Source organism: Anarrhichthys ocellatus, unplaced genomic scaffold (assembly GCF_004355925.1).
Source record: "Anarrhichthys ocellatus isolate YVR2014 unplaced genomic scaffold, GSC_Weel_1.0 scaffold10, whole genome shotgun sequence".
Taxonomy (NCBI): Eukaryota; Metazoa; Chordata; class Actinopteri; order Perciformes; family Anarhichadidae; genus Anarrhichthys; species Anarrhichthys ocellatus.
The window spans coordinates 806,971-831,170 of record NW_022280040.1 but is presented as its reverse complement, the minus strand read 5'-3'; the positions used below and the strand labels follow the sequence as shown (position 1 = coordinate 831,170).

Sequence of the window (24,200 nt, the reverse complement as noted above, 5' to 3'; positions counted from 1 at the left end):
GTGTGTGTGTGTGTGTGTGTGTGTGTGTGTGTGTGTGTGTGTGTGTGCATGTATTCTTGTATTCATGTCTTTGCAAACCAGTTGGGGTTTTAGACCTTTGGCATTTTTGACCAGTGTTAAAACACTGTGTCAGTTGGGATTGAAGTTTAGGATTATAATTAAACTACATTTAGGTTTAAATATCACAAAACAATTTAAAAGTTGAATGTTCAGGTTGATAGAAAAAACAAAACAGAAATGTATCGTCTCTAGTAAGGCAAACATATGTGTGTATGAGAGTGAGACGGTGTGTCTTTCATGAATTAAAAGAGAGCATGAGGCACTGTGCCGTCCCATGAAACACAACACATATCATGAAATGCGGCGACACACACATGCACACTCCACTAACACCTCTCACAATTAACGCTCTGGCGGCATGAAATTGTGTTGGGAGAGAAAAATATAAGGGCGGGTCTGTCTTTGTACTCCCTTGCTTCGGCGTAGAGTAAACAAATCACGGCTGTGCTCCTGCTGGCAGATTAGCGGCTGGAAAGGAAACTCTATTAGTCATTTGACACAGTGATACCTCTGCAATTAGCCAGCCGGCTGAGGGGGCCGGCTAGCTAAGAGCGGGACTGACTTTTTCTTTGGTCTGCTGCGACAAGGGAGCCCTAGCTGAATGTACAAGAGATGGAGGAAAATAGGGGGCAGGGAAAGAGAGATAGGGAGAAAGAAAGAAAAAAATTACTCGAGGGAGATCAAACCAATCAGCCGAGCTTCCCATGTCCATCCTCCCTTCTCATTCTTCCATCTCTGCCTCTATTTTCCTCAACCCTACTCTGTCTCTGTCACTCCCTTTTCTTCATCACTCCCTTGCCCTTTTCTCCTTTCTTTCTTCCCCACTCTAGACATATCCCTCCATCCATCTTTTTTTTACTCACCCATCTACTCTGAAACCTTCCCTTTCAATCCCTCTTTTTCTCTCTCTCTCTCCCTCTATATCATCCATTCATTTCATGCCCCCCCCCCCCCCCCACCCCTTTCTTCCCTAACACCCGTCCGTCTCTCTATCTCTCTCCCTCTATTGTGGTTGTAGTAGACTATGCGATCGGAGCTGAGGACATGTCCTTTCTCTCGACACGCTTCAGCGCTCAGCACGATTACACAAAACCCCTCACAGTCTCTATCCCTCTCACATACGCACACTCGCACGGGCACGCACGAGCACACAAACACAGATTTCTAAATATGCCAGTGATTGACATGGACTAAACATGCGTGCCTGTAACACATCTTTTTCTAATGCTTTAAGGTCATACAACAACATGCACACACAACCTTGCCGACAGCAGCCACGGGTGAAGCAAACATGCACACACACACACACACACACACACACACACAAAAACACACACTGCTTGAATGTGGAGGAGAGTAAGGATTAGTTTCTCCCTCTGTTTATCCCTGGGAGATCCTCCTGGCCAACACACAGCTCTTGAAGTTCCTGAGCTGGAAGCACTGAAGGACACACATATACACAGAAACACACACACACACACACACACACACACACACACACACACACACGCACACACCCTTTTATACAGCGTTTTACGGTGTGGGAGCTGTAGGACACTTGGCTCTATGAGTCAAGGTGCCATGTCTTTCTCCGAGCATGCCACTTAGACACAGCAGGGGCCCCAGGCCAGTGGCTGTTGCTAAATGTTCATGCTGGACATGAAGGACAATGGTGAAAGTCATGAAAAGTCCAACCGAAGGATGGTACATTTGGCATACAGCCACTGCACGTTACACACTCATGTATGGCACAAAGATAAAAAAATGTCTAATGATGTCTAATGTAACATTTTGAAATACCTTGTATTTAATAGATACAATACAAGTTAACTTGATTTGTTGCTAAGAAAATCTTCTAGCCTCACAAATTGCTTTATGGCATGAAGCCAATATCTGAGACCAATATCCTGGAAAAACAAGACACCACCATTTAGGTGCATCACAGTATCTACACTAAATGATCCCAGTTATAGGAAACATGGCCGTTCAGTTGTTAGCACTGTTGCCTTATGGCAAAGGATTGGAATCTGAGAGCTCGGGCCTTTCTGTATTGCGTTTATGTGGAGGTCTTCCGGGTGCTCCTTTTCCCAACCGCAGCCCAAAGAGATGCAAGGAGGTGGACTGGACGCTCGTCATCACCCGCGGTGCATGTGAACCCTTCTCCCCTGTGTGTTACCTGCCTCTCGCCAGTATGCTGCAGCCCCCCCACAACCCTGAATACGATAAGATGGATGGATTTCACACTTAACATGAACATGAATTCCATTTGATGTTGATTCAGTCTAAATAATATAGTGACAGTGAAACGGTTTTAGAGGAAGAGGGCTAAAAGGATTGTTGATGTTAAAGATATCCACAGTTGCGAGGGCAGTTTATTTATAGGCATTCATTGTACAATACGGGACAATGGGGAGACAAAGCGCAACCACGGAGGCAATAAGCAATGTATATAATGATAAACTGTGAATCAATTAATGAATGAAACACGTTTTGAACAGCAGATATGAAGGTTTCGTTGTCATTTAATAAAGACAGTCATTGCTGTCTTTTGTGCTGACTTCCAGTGTATCGGTGTGATCTCTGAGGACAAAAACAAATGAATGTTTCTTTCACCAGTTCTGAAATCATTACTGCTGATAAAACAGAGAATATGCTAATCATGTAAACTGAGATAGCGCTGGACAGGAGTAGAATGTGCTGATGTGTGCGCGTTTCTGTGCACGCTTTGTGCACGTGTGGTATGAATAGTATTAGAGGACACTGATGTGTGTGTGTGTGTGTGTGTGTGTGCACTTGTGAACACACAGAGAGAGGGTGGTGCGGGGTGACTAGCACCGACTTCACTTAAACCTACATTTAGGAAGTGCCATATGTTTTCGCAAGGGAAAGAATTTGTGCTGATCTGGAGAGTAAGTCAGATGCTTTGAGTTGGTAATTAAAGCTTTCTGAGGCTTCAGCAAAAACTCACTGTAAATAAGTTTAAGCCACCACATAAGTAACCTGGAATAAACTTAGAAATTGAGTTGTTGTCCACTATCACACCACTAAGTTGAACAGTACTGTAGGTCATAGTTGCATTGCCTGTCAGAGTTCAGTCCTTCTGTTAAAAAGCAGACTACAGCAGAGAAAAATCACATTATTATACACATGAATGTGCAGAGGAATAAATCACTTTCCATTTCCTTCCTCTCACCTCTCCTTCTTTTGTCCCCTTTCCTTCCTTCCTTCATTTCCTGTTTCAAAATGTTAACATCAAACTGATTCGATCAAAATTAAGATTAGTCATACACTGGACAATTAAACATCACTTTATAAGTAAAAGCAAATTTACAAATAGGTCTTCACTGGTGTTTAAACGACCGTAGGTTTATTAAAAGATCAGCAGGATCAGGGGCCAAGCTGAAATTGATCCTGGCTAAAACAAATCGAATCTGACCTGGTGACAGAGCGAGCCTGGTGAGTGACACACTAAAGTGTCTTGGGGGACAAAAGGTCCAACAATGCTGCAGCACTTTAGTTCCCTACTAACTGATAAAGGACTGGTGATTTAGATCTACTGAGACTGGTCAATTCCCCCTGCTACTCACTCTGCCCCTATTTGAACCATGCACTCGCTACCATCGGTGACACATGATAATTACAAGTAAAAAGACAGTAATAACTACCATTATTACTGGTGATATAATATATACATTTCTATTTTATGAAACCTTGTCTAAACAATGTCTTGTGGCCATTCGCTAAAATGTGTATGTATGCTTGTACATGTATGCACACTTTTTAATATGCGTTTAAAAAAAGGTACAAATAATGTTTAAATCTTTGAAGTAATGGTCTCAAAGATTTTCATTTCGAGTGAAGTCTGTTCAGTCTCTATCTATCGCTGAATGAGGTAACACACTGGTGATTGAGCCTGTGGCACGCTAAAGGAAGCCCTTGCATTTCGCAGCATTACAAACTGCAGTGTCTGTCGTGGAATAATCACATTGTTTAGATCTCTGGGAAGTGAGATCTTAAAACACACCTGCAATAAAAGATTATCGCCATGTAGATGAAAGAAACGAGAATGAGACGCAGATCTTTGAGATTGTAACTATAAAAATCCATCAGTTATATCCGTATAAATGAACACACACACACACACACACAGTCCAAGTGACTATAATTAGTATCAGAAACACCATTTGGGGTCGGGACATATGCTTCTTTTCTCTTAAGGTTCTGTCACTTTCTCGGCCCTGGACTTTTCCTGCCTACTGGCCAGAAGAGAAGCACAAGAATTGCATCCCCTCTCCCGTCCTCTTCATCTTTACCTCCTCTCTTGGGCTTGTTTTTTCTCTCTCGCTCTCATCTCTCTCCTCCATCACACTCCCTGCTCTGTCTCCCTCATTAGGATGTCAGATCTTATTACAGAAGTAACACAGCAGATTTAAAGGGGAAAGCAGATTGGTTTAATGTTTTGATGCAAAGCCTTCCTCATATTTCATCTCCTCCTTTTTACTGTGCACGTGTACTGTATGTGTGCACATTCAGGCAAAAGGAGCCGGTGCTAAAGAGCTGCAATTTTAAGTGAAAATAATCCTGCTATGGTTTCGAGAAACATAACACACACACATACACACACACACGCGCGCGCGCGCTTACGTGAATTGATCCCTTGTCTTGGGAACTGCATGGATTTAATCACAGGAACCTAATGTTAAGAAGTGTGTGTTCACATATTCTGTGATTCTTGCAACACCATAGCCCTCACTGCATTCATCCAAAAATAGACAGAAAAGAAAACACGCTATGTTACCAGAGAGTAATTATTCATCTGCAAAAATCCGCGGCCATCCTCATTTAGAAGAGGAGTCAGTAAAACAAGGCTGAGGTGGCAGAGGCTGAGCTGCATCAGACCAAAAAGATATGCCCAAACATCAAAGATTATCCCAAGAATTTACACAGACAAAAAACAAATCGAAAATCAGCCTCTGGACTGACCCAGGAATGGTTTATCGAAAGTAAAGTTTAGAATATCCAAGAAGAGGCTCTTAATTTGAAAAGCTCTTGGAGTGGATGCAGAATAAAACACCGTCCATGGTGTTGTCTGGTTAGCAGTTGATAAGGTATAAACACTCAAACAACACCACAGGACTGGCCAGAGTATTATTTCCAAAAATGTGATGTAAAATTAATAGAAAGTCTGACTCAAAATGCAAATTCCCAATTGTTCCCGTAACACTTTGCATCATATGCGTATCTAGTTCTGCTAATGGCTGAGAAAATGTAACCTTGTTTTTACCACAGCTCAGTGATTAATGGTTGTGGAAGAATTTATGTCGGTCTCCTTCAAAGATACTGGAGGGAGCAATGTTAAACGACATAACAGTCCTTATCAACAGCCATAGCTCAACCTGGCTACGAGATGCACCTAACAAATAGTCGCGGCAATGAATCTACCCATTCTCTCTGTCGCTACCTGAGCTACATGCGGGTCTGATGATAAGCCATTAAAGAGAAAAAGGTGCCACATCCATTCAGAGCTGATGCTATTCCCAGTGGTCAGAGTCATTAATACAGACCAAGATAGCTTTGATGAAACAAGGAGGGAAGGTAGAAAGGCAAAAACGTAAGACCACAGGCAGGAGGGGAGGAAGAAAAAAGGAAGGAAGTAAGGAGGGAAGGTGAGAGGAAAGGAGGGAGGAAGAAGAGAGAAGGAGGGCAAGATTTCACCGCTCTCTGAATAAGTAGACTAGGTGAAATGAAGGAGAGAAACAATAAAAGAAAGAGAAGGGTAGAAATGCATATGTAAAAAGGTAAAAAATAGTAAGAGGCAGAAGGAATGAGAGGTCACTAAAGAGAGTAGAGAGAGCTTTACTGATGTCAGAAACAGGGAGGATGTAGAGAAGAAAAGAAACAAACGACGTGACAAACTACACACAATGTCTTTTTGGAAAAAATAAACAAATGTGTAAACCACATCCTGAGGCTTTTTTTTCATGCTGTGATTCATCTTTGTAGCAGAATGAATGTGGACGGATGTGTGTGTGTGTTAGAGATGCTGTGACCATGCAGGAATAATCGCTGTAAATAGGCCACATTAACCTGCAGTCCTCTGGGGCGCTGGCCTGGTTTAATCCGAGAATGAAACGTTGCTCGCTGCCTACACACATGCATAGTGCAAAACTCCAGACACACACACTCATACTTGCACAATATATGGTGTATACCGTATATGTATATATGGTGCTGTGTGTGGATGTGTGGGTGTGCTGGGTAGATAGGAAAAGAGGATGAAGAGGTTAAGACATCAGTTAGTGAGAATACGGTCACTGAAGAAGGGTGTGAGCATGAGAGAGAGGCTTGGCCATGATACAGACATACACACAGTCAAACAGATGGAGCAGATTTTTAATAGAAATAGAAACCTTTTTAGATTTTCTCAGCTGTATTTACTGTAGATGTGGTGACAATACTGTTGATGTAACACAGCCTGGCCAGGCGAACAATGAACTTCGAAGTGAACTGAGCTGCGAAGAGTACGGAGGAATGGAAACTGAGCAGACAGACAGGTTAACCAATTGACAGTTTTCTAAACTGGACCTGACTGAATTGTCAAGTGTGTTGAATAGAAAATAAATCCTCAGCAATGAGCCCCACTGTTAATAAAAATTGCAGTAAATGTGTATTGAGGCTAGTGATTGAGCAAAAGAAAATGTAAAAACAATGTTCACAATCTGGTTGTTTTAACCAGACATTTGACCTCTACAAACTCACAAATGTTGATTCAATCTGGAGTTGACCACACTATGTGTCTGTTTTACTTGCTTCTTCTTCGTGTCCTGCTTGCTCCCTATTTCCTTCCACCTGTCTCTCTGTCCTCAACTGGAAACTATAAAAAAAAACAGTGCATGAACAATTACAGTCACTTAAATGGCTTTTGTTGTATCATGCGGCTCCTCTTCATAGTTAAGTGTCCAGTTAAGTAATGTGAAGGCCCACGCTCTCAATGAATACTGTGAGCTTCATTTCACTGCAAGTGCCTGGTTTAAATTGGCCTTGAATTAGCCTGACACTGTGCACCGTATATATAGACCCACTGACTACAAATTTATGTTTGAAATACACGCGCAAACGTCTCCATTCTCATCCCACCGCAGGAATGACTTACAGCATTAATTACATTGATCCATGCCAGTTTAATGAACCAATAATGTGAGCCTGCCATTGCTAAGAAAAGATGCTATGACATAATTAATGACTTACCGCTCACCATGTCAGCACAGCCCTTATCAGTTCACTATGTGCTATCACTCTGTGCTATTATGAATCCTTATTAGACAATGCCCTCGTCACTGCACAGACTATTAACATGAATTTTAAAACACGCTGCGCCAAGGCCAAGCCTTAATTCAACAGCCCAGTGACTTGAAGGCGCGGTTCATCGTCGGTGTGTGGATTTAGCACGGTAGTTACATAGGCCAAGAACACAAGGGGGGAAATATACTCTGACGGAGGATTTAGTTTAAACAACATGAGACAATTAAAATACTGTATCATAGGAGAAGCGTATTGTAAACCTCAAGCGTTGCAATTAAATGTACACAGTCTAATCCACAGTCTATTGATTTTTGTAGCTGCAGTACAAATTTCCTTTGTGAGCTTTCTCATACCCTTCTATTGAAACAAATACAAGGCGCAGTAAATTATAGATAGCAGTGGATCCTCTCTGTACACTTCTGAAGAGCACTTGTTTAATTAATTCCTGCTTGCAAAGACAATCGCTGTATGAATTGTTCAGGATTTCACTGACAGTTATCAGAGCACTGCAATGTGCTTCAAAAGCTACTACTCTGTGTTTAAAGGCAACTCTGGTTCCTCTTAAGTGAGTCAAACTGATCAACTCAAACGCTGGTCTAGAGTGGCACATTTAGTGCTATGATTCTGACCCAAATGCTAATGATAGCTATTAAGGCTAGGCTGGTTAATGACATCGAGGGAGCTGTGAACGTGGCGTGACCGACTTGGGTGTTTTCATGTGGGTATGATACGGTAATGGGATTACCATGGCGTACCTAAACCCACATTGAGATAAACTCAATGAGGCCCTATTAAAAACACATTGCTGGCAACAATGGAGTTACGTAGAGAGCGGGTGCGAATGAGTGTGTGTGTGACTGTGTGACTTTGATAGAAAATGTGAAACTGTGCTTCATTCCCAACTGCGAAACAAGTAACCCCAACAAAAGGGTCATCAATGGCTTTATTCTCTCTTATCTACTTTCTCCATTTGTCCCCGGGTCGGATGGAGTTGTTGGAAATGTGCACGAGTAACTACACAGCATAAAAAACGAGAATAAATCAAAACAGGAAAAGGGCTGCAACATTCAACTCATGTGGGGGAAAAAATGGCCTAATGTGTGTTGTTGCATCTTTATATTATTTATACCTGACACTGTAAGTGAGCATCAATCTACATGAGGTGAATGCGTGCTGCTGTGTGACATAAAATTACGTAAATGGATGTAAATTTAGCTCCTCATATACACATCATTTGCCTCCTCAGACAAGTTTGTCCGAGCTCCATTATTATGTTTCCATAAAGGCAGATTCAAGTCAGACCTTGTTGTCCTTCTGCAGTGTCTGCAGGGAAGGGGGTCTTTGCCACAAGGACATTGGTCAAAAGTATGCCTTTAAGTCTTAAGATACTGAGAAGTTGTAGAATACATTTTAGTTTCAAACTAAAACAAACACACACAGCATATGAAGTTAATAAAAACCCCAAAAATGCTAAAATTAAACTCCATAGCTGTAACTAATTATACAAATGCAGAGACGGCCTTACCGGTGTTGTTGCGATAGGGGCCTGTGTCCGGCCCCTGGCTCTGGCTAAGACTCCTCATGGGGCCCTTGTTGTGGTAGACACGTTCTTCATAGATGGGATCAATGTGGTGCTCTGGGGACCCCAAGGGCCGAAGGGGCTCCTGACTATGCTGACTACTGTAGGAGCCACGAGAGCCTGGAGAAAAGAGAGAGAGAGAGAGAAAAAAGATGTAAGGAAGATAGGTAGAGAGGATGAAAGAAGGAGGATAAAAGGAGGGAAAGGCAAATTGCAAGACGGGGTACGGTACAGGAGGTAAGGAAGGGTGGTATATGGGAATTAAACAGATGGACTTTAAAGAAAAATTAAGGAAAGAAAAAGAGGAAGGGAAGGTGGGTTCCATTTGTATGCACGAAAAATGGAAAGACAGTGCAGTGGGAAGGCAGTGATAGACACCACAGAGGATGGAGAGGGTAGAAACTAGGTATACAGAGGATGTGAAAGAAAGCGAATAAAGAAATTGAAAAAGGAAAAGTGAATGTAGCAGAAGATGATGAGTACACACACGAGAGACAAGGTAAAAGAAAAGGAACAGGTGTAGAGATGATGGCTGAAAGAGTGTAACAGTAATAATGAGAGGGAAGCAAAGGAGAGGAACACAGCACTCGACAACAAAAAGCAGGCCTCTGTCTTTCGACTTGTCCATTTTAACCCCGGACCATTTATTTTTAGCTGCTATAGAGTGAGTGTTACAAGGCACCAAGTGACAGACAGCACACTATTTATATGGTGGACAGATAAGGTTGATGTGTGTGTGTGTTTGTGTGTGTGTCTGTGTGTGTGTATGAGGGGTAGGGCAAGCGGTGAGTTAGTGATGCACCAAGTCGAAGTAGAGAAAGAAATGACAGAAAAATAAAGAGACATGCATAGCAACACATGAGATAGGAAGAAATAGGCAGATATTAAGAGAGGCAGAGAAAGAAGATCAAGAGAAAGGGATGCCTCTGTATTTCATTCTTTTTAATCTCCAAGGAACACATTGCTTGGCGTCAGCTATAAAATAATGAGATGTAGTGTCCCCCCTCTTGCTCTGTGTCTGGCAGGAATCCCACAGACACAGGGCAAGGAAGACATTGACAGCAGGCATTTGTTCAGTACATTACACAGCAGAACAATTGTGAGGCCTCCCTCTGAAAACACGGAGCTAAATTAAAATTAGGAAGGAGAAGAAAAGGAGGGGACTGGGGGAGTAGGACAATGAGTTAGCAGGGCTTAGGTGACATAGCAGTGAAAAGAAGTGCACACACACACTCATATATACACACAGCTGTGACTGAGGGAAAGAGAGATCTCCCAGTCGAGCTAACGTTGTATCATATCGCATTAGCCCTCAATCGATGGAAAGTCACGTGCCAAGCATTTTCCAGCGGAAGAAGGGGGACGAGTGCAGAGCTTCGAGACTCGGATTCAGACCTCCGTGTGTATCCGCCATCAACTTAACCTCACCAGCCTTCAGATCATATCAGAAGGCAAAGCATGTGAGGCCTAGTCATACAGTACCATGTAGCCATGCTCTAGTTTTTGTTGCAGCTTGGGATCTGTGTCTACTTCTTGTTTTGACCGTCCAACAAAGCAGACAAGTCCAAGAGAGTATTTTAAAGCTGAATGATAGTGAATACTCAAACAGAAACACACAGCAGGAATCTGTTACCCTAAACCTCCTTTATCGAACAGCCTACGATAGGATGGTGCAAGCACCTTTTAGGATGAACAAAAGCCTGCCTGCATTTCCTGTACTATACACAATGGAAAATGATAAAGTAGCGGTGGGCCTCATTATACCTGTTTTGAGCATGACTGTGGCAAAGAAGCTATTGCGTTTTGTGTGCCGTCCTCCTTTCAACAGGGAGGTTAACGGACTTGCCGGTTTACCTCCTTGCTAATGAAAAGGTAGGCTGTCGCCTGTCACACTCTGTTAGCCGGCAGCAGAGACGGCAAACCGAAAGATGAAGACAGAGTCGGAATACGGCAGTGAGAAAAGAAGGAAAGGGAGATGGAGAGAATTTGAGAAAATGACAGAAATGGACGGCCATTGAGCTCAATTGAAATGAGGCGAATCTGGAGACAGATAGAGGAAAACCAAGCAAGAACGAGGCAGAGATGGTCAGCATATTCATTAAGGAGTGCTAATTAGAGTCATGGACACACCCATTAACGGCATGACTCATCCCAGCTCTCTCTCTCTCTTCCTTCATCCCTTTCGTCTTTGAAGTCTCGGGGAGTCGGTTTTATTTCTTTATTCATTTATTTTTTTAACTCACAAGGGCCCACTCGTGGACGTACTGACCTCTTTCTTTCAAAGGGAGAGGGAACTTTAAGAAGAGAAGATAGAATGATGTAGAGAGAGAGAAATAGACAGATGCCCTCCCATGATATTTTATTCTGTAAAATATTTAAAGGATAAGAAAATGTAAAAACCAACTCTGGTCCCTTGATGCCTCTGTCCTGTTTGTATAGTTTACAAGAAAGCAAACTAAATGTCACACCTGCAGTAAAAAAAAAAAAATATGACATTCTTGCGCTTTCATATGTAACCATGTACAGTACCTACTGTCATTTTACCAAGAAACTATCATATTGGTCCAACAATTTTCTGGGCAAATCAAAAATAAAACAGAACTATAAAAATGTCGAAGGCAGTTGTGCCCGAGGCTTCAATGTCAACCACCAGTCAGTGTTGATGCCAATGAAGCCGAATCTCTAAATATTAAGCCATTTCTCAGTTGAATTTACTGGTAACTTGTAATTATGATGCTTGAAGAGCTTCATTTCTTTTCCAGGTTATGCTATTGTGTCACTATTGCAACATTTAGAAACAGTGGACTGTATCACTCAGGCCCTTCATGCAGGAAGCACAGAGAGGACATTTCTTTTTTTAGGTGATTTCGGTTTTTTACGCAGCTTAACTCCACTGTAGGTGAGGTGCTATAGAGCTGTTAAGTGCCTCTCCAAACAAGCCAGCCACATGAACTCTACTGTGTTTTTTTCCCAGGAGGAAGTTGCCCGCTGAGAATAAGCTCACTTCTAACTCAAAGTATCGCCAAATAATTCGTGGTTGGAAGGATTTTGGAAATATGGTGAGTCCCTGAAATTACAGACAAGTATTTGAAAGTAAATATCTTGCATTTCCAGGATTGATCTGTGGACTTCAAATTGTTCTTGTACAATCAACCTTAACATGGTAGTCCAAGCATATGAAAGGGAATTCTGATGAACATATGACCAAGGTCTGTTATTTATAGTGACAGGCAGATCTCTTTTTCCATGGGTACTCGTCCTGTTCAGCCTCGACCTTTCCTTTCTTCTTCATTTAAAGTCTTCAGAAGAGATGAAACTGCAGGCGTTGATTCAAGATCCCAGTTATGCCCTCAGGGTAAAGCATGAAGGTCATGTTCTTCATTAATATAGCTCCAAGTTTAAAGGGCTAATCATTTAACTCACGCCGGAGCTTCAAAACACTACCACCTGGTTTAATCAGGATTAATCTCGTCAAATAAATCTTGAACCCGCATGAAAAATTGAAAACACTCAATCTAAAAAGATAAATAAACTTGTGGCAAAGGAGGCTGTTAACAGAGGCATTAAAAATGGTGAAGATCTTTACTATGCTAAGCTCACTGAATGTCCATATTTACATTGAAGAAGAAGAAAAAATAAATAAAAAGAAGAAAAAGTCAAAAAATCAACACAGATTTCCAAAATCTGTTTAAACCCCTTAAAGTATTACTGAGACAAGTAACATAGATACTTCTCTGCATTTCCATGACTTTGTAATCATGAATGAATATTTTCTAATTGCATGACATTTCAGTAAAGCCAAATGAAAAAGGAAGGCTATCAAAAACTACTTTTAGTCTGAATGGCACTTGTAATACAAGCCTTGAGAATTAAAAGTCCTTGAAATAATGGGTTATCTATCATTGAAACAGGCACAGACAGAGAACCTCAAATTAAATTGTACACAATGGACCATTAAAAGTTTCCACGACACAGTTTCATTTTCAGTTTGATATTCAGCCAACTCAATTTTCTAGAGTCAAGAGAGAAAGCCATTAACTTGTCAATGCAGCTGCAGGGGCAAATAAAAGCTTGCTGCTGCATGTACTGAGAGACCAGTGTCATCCTAATACATTCAGCTCCCAGACGCAGTAAATAGATCTTATTCGACAACACAATTAGACTCAGCATCACTCTAATCTTCTTAAAGCAGGTCTCTGTCTGGTAGTCACAACAGACCTGTTCATAAGCAGTTTAAAGTACACAAATGAAACTGCAGAACAGCTAGTGCGTCTTCTTCATGAAGGGCAGCCACGAAGAAGCTCTGACGCCTCTCGTGAATTATGGACAAGTGCTGCGATATATATGGAGTAGATAACTCTAAGATACCAACCACAACACATCGACGTGCTTATCAAACGATTGACTAATTCATTCGACTTGAATGTAGAACTGGACTTTCTTAGAATGGCCATGAGATATATTGAAATGTACACCTGGACGTTAAGACTGCATGAGTGTGTGAACTCCCACCTGCCAGACTGCCAGGCCTCTGCAGTGTAGCCGTAGCGTAGAGCTCGTGGGAGATCTTGTACTGGTCAGAAGCGTGGTGAGCTGCCAGTCGTTTGGGAGACAGAGTGGCATAGCTCCCTATGCCCGAACTCATCTGCAAAGACAAGAGGTTTTTTTGTTGTTGTTACTTTCAAATATTATAAATTCACTCATTGTAAATGATCTATTGGTGAAATACTTCTTGGAAGATTGCAATGTTTTGGCAGCTAAATATGTCAAATATTTGTCAATATCCAAGTGAGAAACTTTTATAAAGCGGGCTTATAAATTCAAATTTGCACTATGTGTGAACCATGTGACCACTTAGAGTTAAGAATGTAATTTACATTGAAAACACCCACGCACAAAATACTTTTCATCACGCTACAGTGTGAGATATTGAACATAAGCAACCAACACATTTACCTCAGGCTCCAGGGTTTAGATAAGGTGCTATTTGAAGATTACCCATTTGGTGAAGTGAAGACATGTATAGATTTTTGTCTGAAGATATGACTCAATCTGTAATTGATCTAGAGGTGCAGTACGCCATTCTTTGTCATGATTAAAGATCCGACAAAGCACAAAATTAAATAATCTTTGATCGAACAACCAGCCGGTTAGCATCAATTAATAGTATGACTACACCACATCATAGTTACACAGAACGGTACGACTGTCAATTACTGTTCAAGAAATACCAATACTGGGCATTAGCACTGTAAATATTGTACATTGAAATATAATCGTTGTGCTATTATGCTGCTTATATTAGCCATTGTCAAATCACTTTTAAAATCTACTGTCTGTAGAATATCTTGCTCTGTAATTAAAAACTGGATACGTGCAGAAAACCATAAAAGAAAATATAAATTGAGTCAAATACACAAATCCCTGCAAACAATATGATATGAGAGTAATTATCAAACCTGGTCAGGATAATATTTAACAGAGACTGGCCAGAGGAAACATCAACATTCTCATAATCTCACAATTTACCGACCGGAACTGTTTTTAAACTGGTTTCGATCTTGTCCCTCAGAAAGACAAATCTTGGTACTTTTGCGGATCGTGCACGAAGAAAATATGATTTTCCCTTAGGTGATGTTCAGGGAAGCTGTATTGGTCCTCTTGTTTTTTTTAATTTGCTCCCTTTAGGTAACATCATCAGAGAATCTTATCCTAATTTTCACAGTTGCGCTGATGATACGCAGCTGTATATTTCGCCTGAGCCTGAGGACGACAATGCCTTGTGTCCCATGACTACTGGGACGGCTGCAGAAATAAATTGGATGAGCATTAACTTCTTGAAACTAAGCAAATATAAAACTAAAATACCCTTCGTTGGCCCCCAAGCTGAACAGATCTACTCTCTTGCAAACTTGTCCATTTGGCTCCCGAGAATAAATCAGAACTAAAATGGGCTTTGTCCTAGGTTCAGATTTAAATTTTCACATATAAAGAAGGCAACCGAAACAGCTTTTTATTACTTAAGAGTCATTGCCAACGTTCGGCCTTTCCTACCCTATAAAGATGCTGAAAAAACGTATTCATGCAATACTCTTTAAACTTATCTTCCAAAACAGTCAATTGACTGCTACTCTCCATTAGTTCCAAGAATATTTTAAAATAGGTTATAAGGTTATTTTACTTGTTTTTAAAGCTCTTAATTGTTTGGGACTTGCCTACATGGCAGACTCTCGTTTTTTTAGCCTTCGTGAGCTCTCAGATCTTCTACAACACTGCTTTTTTTTACAAATTATCTAATTTGTATTATTCTTGGTGGTCTTATTTTACTGTCTATCTACCTGTGTTTGACTGTGTTATATTTTTTTTTTTTGAGCCAACAGCTTTTGCATTAAAAGTGCTCTAAAAATGAAGATTTTATCATTACTATTATTGTTTTAACTCTAGTACTGTTGCAGTTGCCTTGGTTTCACTCATTAGCAATGTATTATTATCAGTAGCATTTGCAATGCAATATGAAGGCAGGGTGCGCATAAAAAAGTTGGCACCTACTACTCTGGTAAGACTGTAATATTCTGTACCTGGTGAAGAGGGGACGATGATGAGCCGGCCCCTCCCCCTGCTGCTGTAGAGTTGGGTGGAGATGCGACCCTCAGGGGAGACCCGCCTCCTCCTGCAGTTGTCACAGCAGCTGTGGTGCTGGAAGACAAATGGACAAAGAAACATAATTTCTATGAAAAATAATGACTTGAAATGATTAATTTATTTTCACATATACTGTAAAAACAGTGCTTGTATGTGAGTATTTTATAGTCACTGCATGCCGAAAGGCACTCCAAAGGTAATTCTCCTTTCCATTCTATTCTATTCAATTACAGTCACTCATTGTTTATTAATCTCTGCTCTCTTACTGTCTGTAAAACCTATGAATGAGACTAATAAATACAGTAATTTTTTCGCCTTCAAACACATCAGTGTTAACACCAATACATCAAAGTCAATAGCGATTTCACAGTCCCTGTGGGTTTTCTACCTGTATGACTTGGCCAGTCGATTAGCAGGAGAGTGCTTGCTGGGAGAGGAGGAGGAAGGCAGGCGCTGAGTGGTAGAGTACCCCGGAGCATCGGAGGCTGATCCCAGCCGTTGGAGTTTACCTGGGGAACCAGCTCCTGTGCCTCCTCCTCCTCCAGACAGAGGGGAACCAACACGCTGGGCGGGTAAGGTGGAGCTGGAGTAGTAGATACCTGGGGAACACGGTAAGGGAGAGAGAATTCAACAGACGGGGGGAAAGCAAAATAATGAGTTAGACCGTAGCGATGCTTGCGACAGTCAGCCTGGGTGGGGGTCTTAAAAAGGATGTGGCCTAGGAACTCTATAGTTCCGCTGGGGGACTTCAATATTCACATGGGCAACAATGGAGAAACCAGGAGGGGGGGGTGATTGGGAGAAATGGTCTGCTCGAGTGCTGCTTTGTTATTGGACTTCTGTGCTCATCATGGATTGGCCATAACAAATAACAACATGTTTTGATCATTGGGTGTTTCATAAGTGTAATTGGTAGATGCCTTAGGCCAAAGATCAATGATCGACTGTGTGGTAGTGTCATCAGATCTACCATGAGAGAGAATTATACATACTGCAGGCTCGAAAAAACATTCTGCTAGTGGCAAGTTCTTTTGTTCCAATTCTCATGCATGTCTGTCAGCGTCTCCAAATGTCAGCTCTGTGTATTCACAGTGAGTTCTTACCTGACCCTGCCCCAGTTTGTGATTGTTGCTGCTGGGCGGCACGGCTAGATGTCACCTGAGGGGGATGTGGGGTAACACAGAGCAAGAGATGGAAGAGGAGTCGTGACAGGGAACAAGGGATGAATAGAGCGAGGGATTAGTGGCGGAGGGAGAAGTTGGGAGGAGGGAAAGGGAGAGACAGAGTTAATAAAAACGGGATAAAAAAAGAATAAAGAGCAGTGGCCATCAAAAACCTTTTCATGCACAATGAGTACAGTCAAGCCTTTGAGGAGCTAGTAATGAAATCCCAACACAAATCAGAGGGTGATTCAAACAGACTCATAGAAGCAGGCAAAGAAGTCCTAGGAGTTCAGCAGACTGAAATCATTTCTCATGAAGCCTTGTTTCACCACCTACTCAGAGTGGAGGGAAGGATTACACAGCCCACCGTGTATCCATGTCTTAATATTTATCATCTGTCATCTCGTAAACCACAATATTCACAAATACTTTGAATATCTGAATCGTATATATATCAAAATCAGACAAAAGATAGAGACAAAGACATTTGTTATAAAATTACTTGTATTGATTTTTGTAACATCTAGAAAGCTATGAATGTCATACGATGTAAATCGTAAAGGAGGACAGAGGAAACAGTTTTGACTGAAAAATGCAATTAATTCCTAATGGACAAAAACGTTGTGCCAGTGTGTGAGGCAAAGTTAGAGCATGGGAAGCCTTTCTACCACACATTACATGCTGGTCCATACTAATATATTCTCCTTAGTCTCCAGAGGCAGTCGGGGAGAGCATATGCCGGTGCTCCACTGAGTCTCATATTACCTTATGTTGATGCTTAAAGCTGTAAATGGAAGGGAGAGACTTGGGGGGGGGGGGGGGGTTGTCACTTCAACACTTCAATGAAAATAGCTGGTCCACCATAAAAGCTTGCCCACCATCCTCTACTGGCACACACTACGTATAATACGATAGAGAGCGGAGCGTTTGACGGTATTGAAACAAATACCGCAGGATTCCTAAGTTCCCTAGCATACCGTAATACCGCCCACGCCTTTTAGTAGCCTGACATGGCTGCAGTTGTACAAAGACCACATTATGCACGCAGTGACTGAGTCACCTTGGAGCTTTTTCCATTACTGCACAGCCAGAGAACTTGAACTTGTCAAACCTTCTGTTTCTTAGAATAACATTTGGAATACTCTCAATCTCATACACATCAGGAGAGACTGACAAATATCAATGTACACTGTTGAGTGTTCGACAGTATCTTTATCTGTTGTTTCATATCTGATTCTGTTTCTGTGAAATTGTATATATCGAGCACGAGACACACTTAAACACACATGGAAACACGTATGCAAACACACACTTGCAAATGTAAATGACCGCAAACATACGATCATCCAATAACCAGTGTCTCACAACATGCCGACACACTTCCATCAACAATCTAGAGTTTAAGGCTATACGTTTGCACATAACAGGTTGCAGGTTTGTATCTTTGCAGGTGTGCAATTGTGCAGAAAGACTAGTAGAAAGAAAAAAAGCATGCCTGCTCAGCAAACCTCCCCTGGATAAATAAAGCATCACACTCACAGGCACACCATCTCCAATGATGTTGCGAATGGCAGTTTGTGGTAATATTTTCCTGCTTTGCGAGGAGCTAAAGCGTGTCTGCGGAAGACAACAGGATTTTGTTTCCAGCACTGCTTTGTTTGCAGAGGGGTCATGGAACCTGATTTATCTCTGGCTGAGTGGATTAGCGGTCTCTTTCAAAAAAACCTGACACACAGTTTATGGAGGCAGGTAGAGTACCAGAGACAAGAAGACACCGAAAACAACTCAGAGAATAGAAAATTGGTAAAACGAGGAACAGGTAAAATACACAGTGAGCTGTGGTAGTTCCCATATGTCGTCTTACATGTTCTTGACTCAGTAACATGCATACACTTTGTCGATGTGTTGTCTATATGTGGAAGCGCTTATAAAAGGGTACAGTATAGCATTCAACCTTGAGTTGTGGATACACCCTGATCTCAACACGCAATAAGTAAACCATGATGGAAGCTGTAACTTAACCTGGCTTAACTACAAAGGATGGGCTGAATTTTACTCTCAAACCAAAAACCCTTGATGTAAATATACTGGCAGAATCATTACCACAGTCAAAATCTGTGGCCATGAAGTCAGTGATTTAATAGTGATTTATATTGAAAATGAACTGTGAGCGCACTACAGCCCTGTGCAGTCTGACTGTTTTCTTAATCCTACTCCCGCTGGATTTCTGACCATTACCAACCGCTACCTCAGCGTGTGTGTCAGCTCACACTGCCCGCAACCGCAAAACTTCCCTCAATAAAATACTTTAACACATGCTGTTAGGTCTATGCTTGCTGAATCACAGGACCACTATTTCTTGACCACCCGATCCCACCTCCAGCAAAGTTAACACCACCCACTCTAGCCACATTTGCGGGATCTATATCGTCTAGTGTACATATAGCTTAGACCTCAGTTGATGATTTACCCTCATTCTAACTAACTATAACTCTCATTTCAACACCTTTCATTGCTTGCACTCAGGACGGCAACTTTCTGTTCTGAAAAATGACGCCAATGGGGGAATGCGTTAAACTTGCATTATTCCTAATGGCCAGCAGGGGGTCGACTTCTCTGGTTGAAAAAAAGAAGTCTTCTAGTAAAGAAGTCTATGAGAAAATAAAAGTTAATTGTAACATTTTTCAATATTTGGTTGTACTTATCTCCACGCTATCGTGTTACTTCTGGTTGCAAAAAGCCAAGATGGCAACAGCCAACATGTCTAACTCGAGGCTTCAAATCGTTAATGAGTGACGTCATGGTGACTATGTCCACTTCTTGTATACAGTCTATGCTTGCACCATATTTTGCCCCATTTATCTCTTTTCTATTTTTCCAACTCGTCCTACTACTTCAGCTGCTCCTTCATAGAAAGTTAAGCCAACAATGCACTTTAGGTCCTTGCCATTTATCAAGCAATGCTGTTCAGCTCCCAGCCATACATGAAGCAGTACAGTCCAGTTTTTAAACAATGCAGTTTAGCTCCTGGCTGTCAATCCAGCCTTGCAGCTCAGCGCCAGCTTCTCAGCAGTCAGTCAAAATTGTATTCTCTAGTTTTCATCTTTTCTAGAGGAAAGCTGGTGTTACCAAGACATGTGACATATATGTAAATAGCATAACTCAAACTGCTGTAAAACACTGGCACATTTTAGTTTATACAATCCTCTCAGGCTAATGTCCTGCTTACTTAAGCTGGAAGTTTTTCGTTTTGCAAAGCGGTCATAATCTTAGGTCACACAAATGGCTTCAGTTTAATGTATCTTCTCCATCAGTACAGAGGCAGGCAAAACAAGCCTGTTCCACCATGGTCCTTTATCCTGGAATGATCTGAAGGCAAAGCTTAACCTTGAGACCCTTATCTCTTTAAATGATGTGTAACTTAGAATAATGGAAGAGGTCACTGCTAGCTGCAGTTTCTTCCATCAACAGAATTTAAAATGTCAAACAAACACACGGCTCAAATGCTGCCTCGTGAATGGACTGCATTATGTAATGTATTTTTCTTCTACCTATTGTTGCTGCTGGAACAACAGCTTATTAGATACAGTCTTTCAAAATACTTAAGTATCTGAAATGTCAACGGAACCCATGATAAGTGCACATGAAAGTGTGATAAATAAACATTGTCACTTGATGTTTTTGTTTGAGAGCACATGGAAAAGGTTTTTTTTTTTTTATCAAATGTGTCTTGAAACAGTCAGAGATAAATATTACACGGTATTTGAGCTGCTATCCAGACGAGTGTGCACCATAAAAACCTTTTATATAAGTCCCCTGTGATAGTTTAGTAGGTTATGAAGCCAAGTGAGAGATCTAAGGCTGATGAGAGGCAGGCCACAAAACCGAGTTTAAGGACCCTATTAATAGTTGATCTTACGTGATTGTGTTACAGAATGCATATGTGCTACAGTCATCGTGATGCAAAGTGAGACAGAAATGGACTTCTCACTGATAAAGAGGTGAGCAATTAAATGAATAGATGAACAGATGGATGGGTGACTCACCGAGTAAATAAATGATGAGTATAGATGACTTGTTGGCTGAGTTCACTAATAAATAGAAAGCCTGACAGACTCTGTGAGGGACAGCACTTTCTCCATCCCCTTCTATGTCATCCTGCAGTTCTGCTTCTCTTCCCCTCCAGTAAAACACTGGGATGTTTGAGGTGCCATGTATCCATGCATTATTAAAGCAGGTCCTCTCAGGGTTATAAATACCACTCAGAAGAGTAGTAACCCTCTCCACTCTCCCTGAAACAGTCACTTGTGCAAACTTTTGTACACACGTGAAGTGCACCCCCTTGTGCATATGCATGTGCACATGCCTGCAAGCACGCTACCGAAAAAACCTGCATGCACATGCATGCGAACTGCACCTGTCTGTCAAGCACTGGCTTGCGTAAAGCTATTCATGAGCAACAAGCCCCTTTGACAACACTGGCCCCATTACACTGACAAGCCCAAAACATCAGAAAGGAGGGTACGTACACACACACACACACACACACACACTAATGTTCACATAGACAGAGATGGTGAGCAGAGAGGACAGGGAGGGAAGAGAAAAGAGGACGGGAACACTGCAATACAAGGGGAACAGAGGACAAGAAATAATTCAGAATTCAGACTACAGACAATAAAAACTCCCTTTGCCTTATCTGCCCATCCATCTAAAGCACATGCCTGTCTATCTGTTTTTTTATCTTTCGGTGTTTGCCTCAAGTATGTCTTACTTATCAAGGGAATGAATGGGAGCTCTCTCTGAAACCATCTCTTTAATGACTGTTGGGACTGTTGGGGGGGGGGGGAGATGAATGAATGTGTTCACAAAGACAAATATCACCTTCCTCTCCTTCCTCTCCTTCCTCTCCTTTCTCTTTCAAAGGACACAGGAACACGAGTACACAAACACACAAACAGCTTTTCACACACACACGGCAAATCAGACACTAACACAACACAAAAAAAGCACCAATTCACGCCATCAACACCTTATTGAAAACATGCATAGGATATTGCAAAGATATAACAAATGTCTTCTAAGAGCTGTAACCCTTGTTAAATAATACTCTGGTTTATAAATATTGACCTTAAATAGTTCCTCTTACTTTCATCTCATAACCATCAAATGGATAATTTGCCCCAGACACTAGCAATGCATTTTAATGAAGCACTGCAGCTGCTCACTGATTTCGCAGATATGTGCGTCTCTGTTTAAAAGTACACATCTGTGTGTGTATTGCCATTGAAATTGGAAATAATTGGCTCCTGTAGGCTGGAAGGTAATTAGGTGGGTTTTCTCTCTTCATCAGCACACTGCTGTGATTAATATGTGACTTTATCTCCAGCTTTATTTTTCAAGTCCTTATAAACAAGACACTTGCTGAGATTTCTCTGTGTGCATTTAATCATCTCCTCATTTTGGTCGATGAGCATCTGATTTCCCTCTAAACAGCTTTGAAGAATTTGTCTAACCCCGTGTCTAACCTCCTCCCAAATACAGACAAATATTGGATTTGTCTGGATCACTGTAACTGGCTTCAAAAGCCAGTTACAGTGACTCAGCCACTTCAGTAAGGCTAACAAAATGAGATTCTGTATAAATATGTACACTGAACAACTGGACCCAACTGTGATGTCAAACAAATCCACGTTTGGTGAGAGCACTGAGAGTTGCATGTAGCTGGAGAAGCGCTATGCAAGATAGGTAGTAAAGGAAAAAGAAAGGCAATGTTCGCTCAGTGATGGAATACCAGAGGAGCTAGAAAATCAGCATGTACAGTACATCTCAACTCTTTTTCTCGGTGTGCCTTCCATGAGCACAATGCAGCTGTACATATAAATAGTGGAGAAAACTCACTTCAGGTGAGTTACTTTCAGAGTCAAAGTCCTCAGACGCCAATTATTGAATTCTCTGGCCATCAGTGTACTTTAAAGTTTTCTAAGAACAGACACTAACGTTTACACAAATGGACTGTGTTAGAATTCGTCATCATTTTCATCATCATCATCATCATCACACTTCCACGCATCCTCAGCAGCATCTATGTACAACAGTGTTTCCTACCTGGTTGTAGCTGTGCACGGCTCCTCCAACCTGCCCGCTGCGCTGAGGAGTTGCTGCGGAGATGCTGTCGCTACGGGCGAGGGTCTGGTTGCTATGGTAGCTGGCAGAGTACTGGAGCGAAGCCTCCGGGGTGGAGTTGAGCTGCAAGGAACTCTGGGAAAGAAGAGCCGGTCCTACCGACAGAGAGAGAGAGAGAGAGAGAGAGAAGAGTTGTGTATGGTTGGGCAGTTGGTGGGAGTTGAGTTTGTGTATGTGTGTGTATGTGCGTGTTTACGTGTGTGTGCGTGTCCATGTATAGTGAGAGAGTGAGTAGAGAGAGATTAAGAGTGAGAAAGAGAGGGGGTGTGAAGGGGAGCGATCGAGAGGCGAAGAGTGAAATGGGGAAGAGAGAGAGCAGCAATTTTGAACAGATAGTGCAGCAGTGCAGCACTCCGTGTGTTGGAAATGGCATACATAATGTATTAGCAGAGGGAAAGAGAAACAGAGGGAAAGAGAGAATGGGAGGAGGAGGAGGAGCAGGGAGATGGAGAGGATGGGAGGAGGAGGGCTGAGAAGAAGAAAGTTGTAATAGATGGAACACCTAATAACTTGATTTGCTACCCCCCCACACATGTTCATTTTTACCTCGTTCTGTCAACTTGAGCAAAACTTCACTTGACCCCTGGTCTAAGATATAAGGAAGTTCTGGTTAGGAATGAATCACTTCAGATTGTCTTGTTTATTTTGTTGTTTAGTAACCTTTGCAGGATATAAGAATATGGCTTCATAAATCTCATTGGCGGGAGTACATTCAGTTCACCTTCTCATGCTGTGCACACAGAGCTTATATTGATCGTTTGTAATATGAACCATCTCCCAGACTGTGTCTAGAGTGGTGAGTTTAACCGAAGGAAACAGTTTGAAACCACTCGATAGCCGGTGGCGTTTGTGTGAGCCGTTATATAGGTTATCATTGCGTGTGTTTATTGGTGTGGTTTTGTTGTATTGAAGAGCAGTTAGGTCTGTGACCTGTTCACTCAGCGGTGTATACATATTTCATTATGTTGCTATTTTTACCCTCTCTGAATACAAATATGTCCAATCTGTGTAGTTGCAGTTATGAAGTGTAAGGAAGTGAAAACTATGATGTCTCTGGTTTTTTTTTTCATACTTTCCAAATTCCAGATTTCTAAATATCATGAATATGTCCTTTTAAGTCTACAATGAGTGTCTTCCCCAGAGCTCACTGGCATGTTAGTTTCGTTTTTCACCCAAAATAACAAAGCTCACTATTATTATTCTCCCTTATCTGTTCGCTTGCTCTCTCTCTCTCTCTCTCTCTCTCTCTCTCTCTCTCTCTCTCTCTC

The 24,200-nt window shown here is 41.6% G+C and overlaps 1 protein-coding gene across 5 annotated transcripts in view; it reads right to left on the bottom strand.

Annotated features, from left to right (window-relative positions):
* The window catches only part of ctnnd2a (catenin (cadherin-associated protein), delta 2a), a 221,379-nt gene that overhangs the window by 93,844 nt on the left and 103,335 nt on the right, over positions 1 to 24,200 (bottom strand). For all 5 annotated transcript variants that reach the window (XM_031849928.1, XM_031849932.1, XM_031849929.1 and 2 more), the window contains exons 6-11: positions 22,855 to 23,027; positions 16,687 to 16,741; positions 15,972 to 16,182; positions 15,520 to 15,637; positions 13,454 to 13,586; positions 8,888 to 9,061 (exon numbers count right to left, since the gene is read on the bottom strand). In XM_031849928.1, the coding sequence (XP_031705788.1) occupies positions 8,888 to 9,061; positions 13,454 to 13,586; positions 15,520 to 15,637; positions 15,972 to 16,182; positions 16,687 to 16,741; positions 22,855 to 23,027 (864 nt within the window). The remainder of the gene's footprint in view (positions 1 to 8,887; positions 9,062 to 13,453; positions 13,587 to 15,519; positions 15,638 to 15,971; positions 16,183 to 16,686; positions 16,742 to 22,854; positions 23,028 to 24,200) is intronic.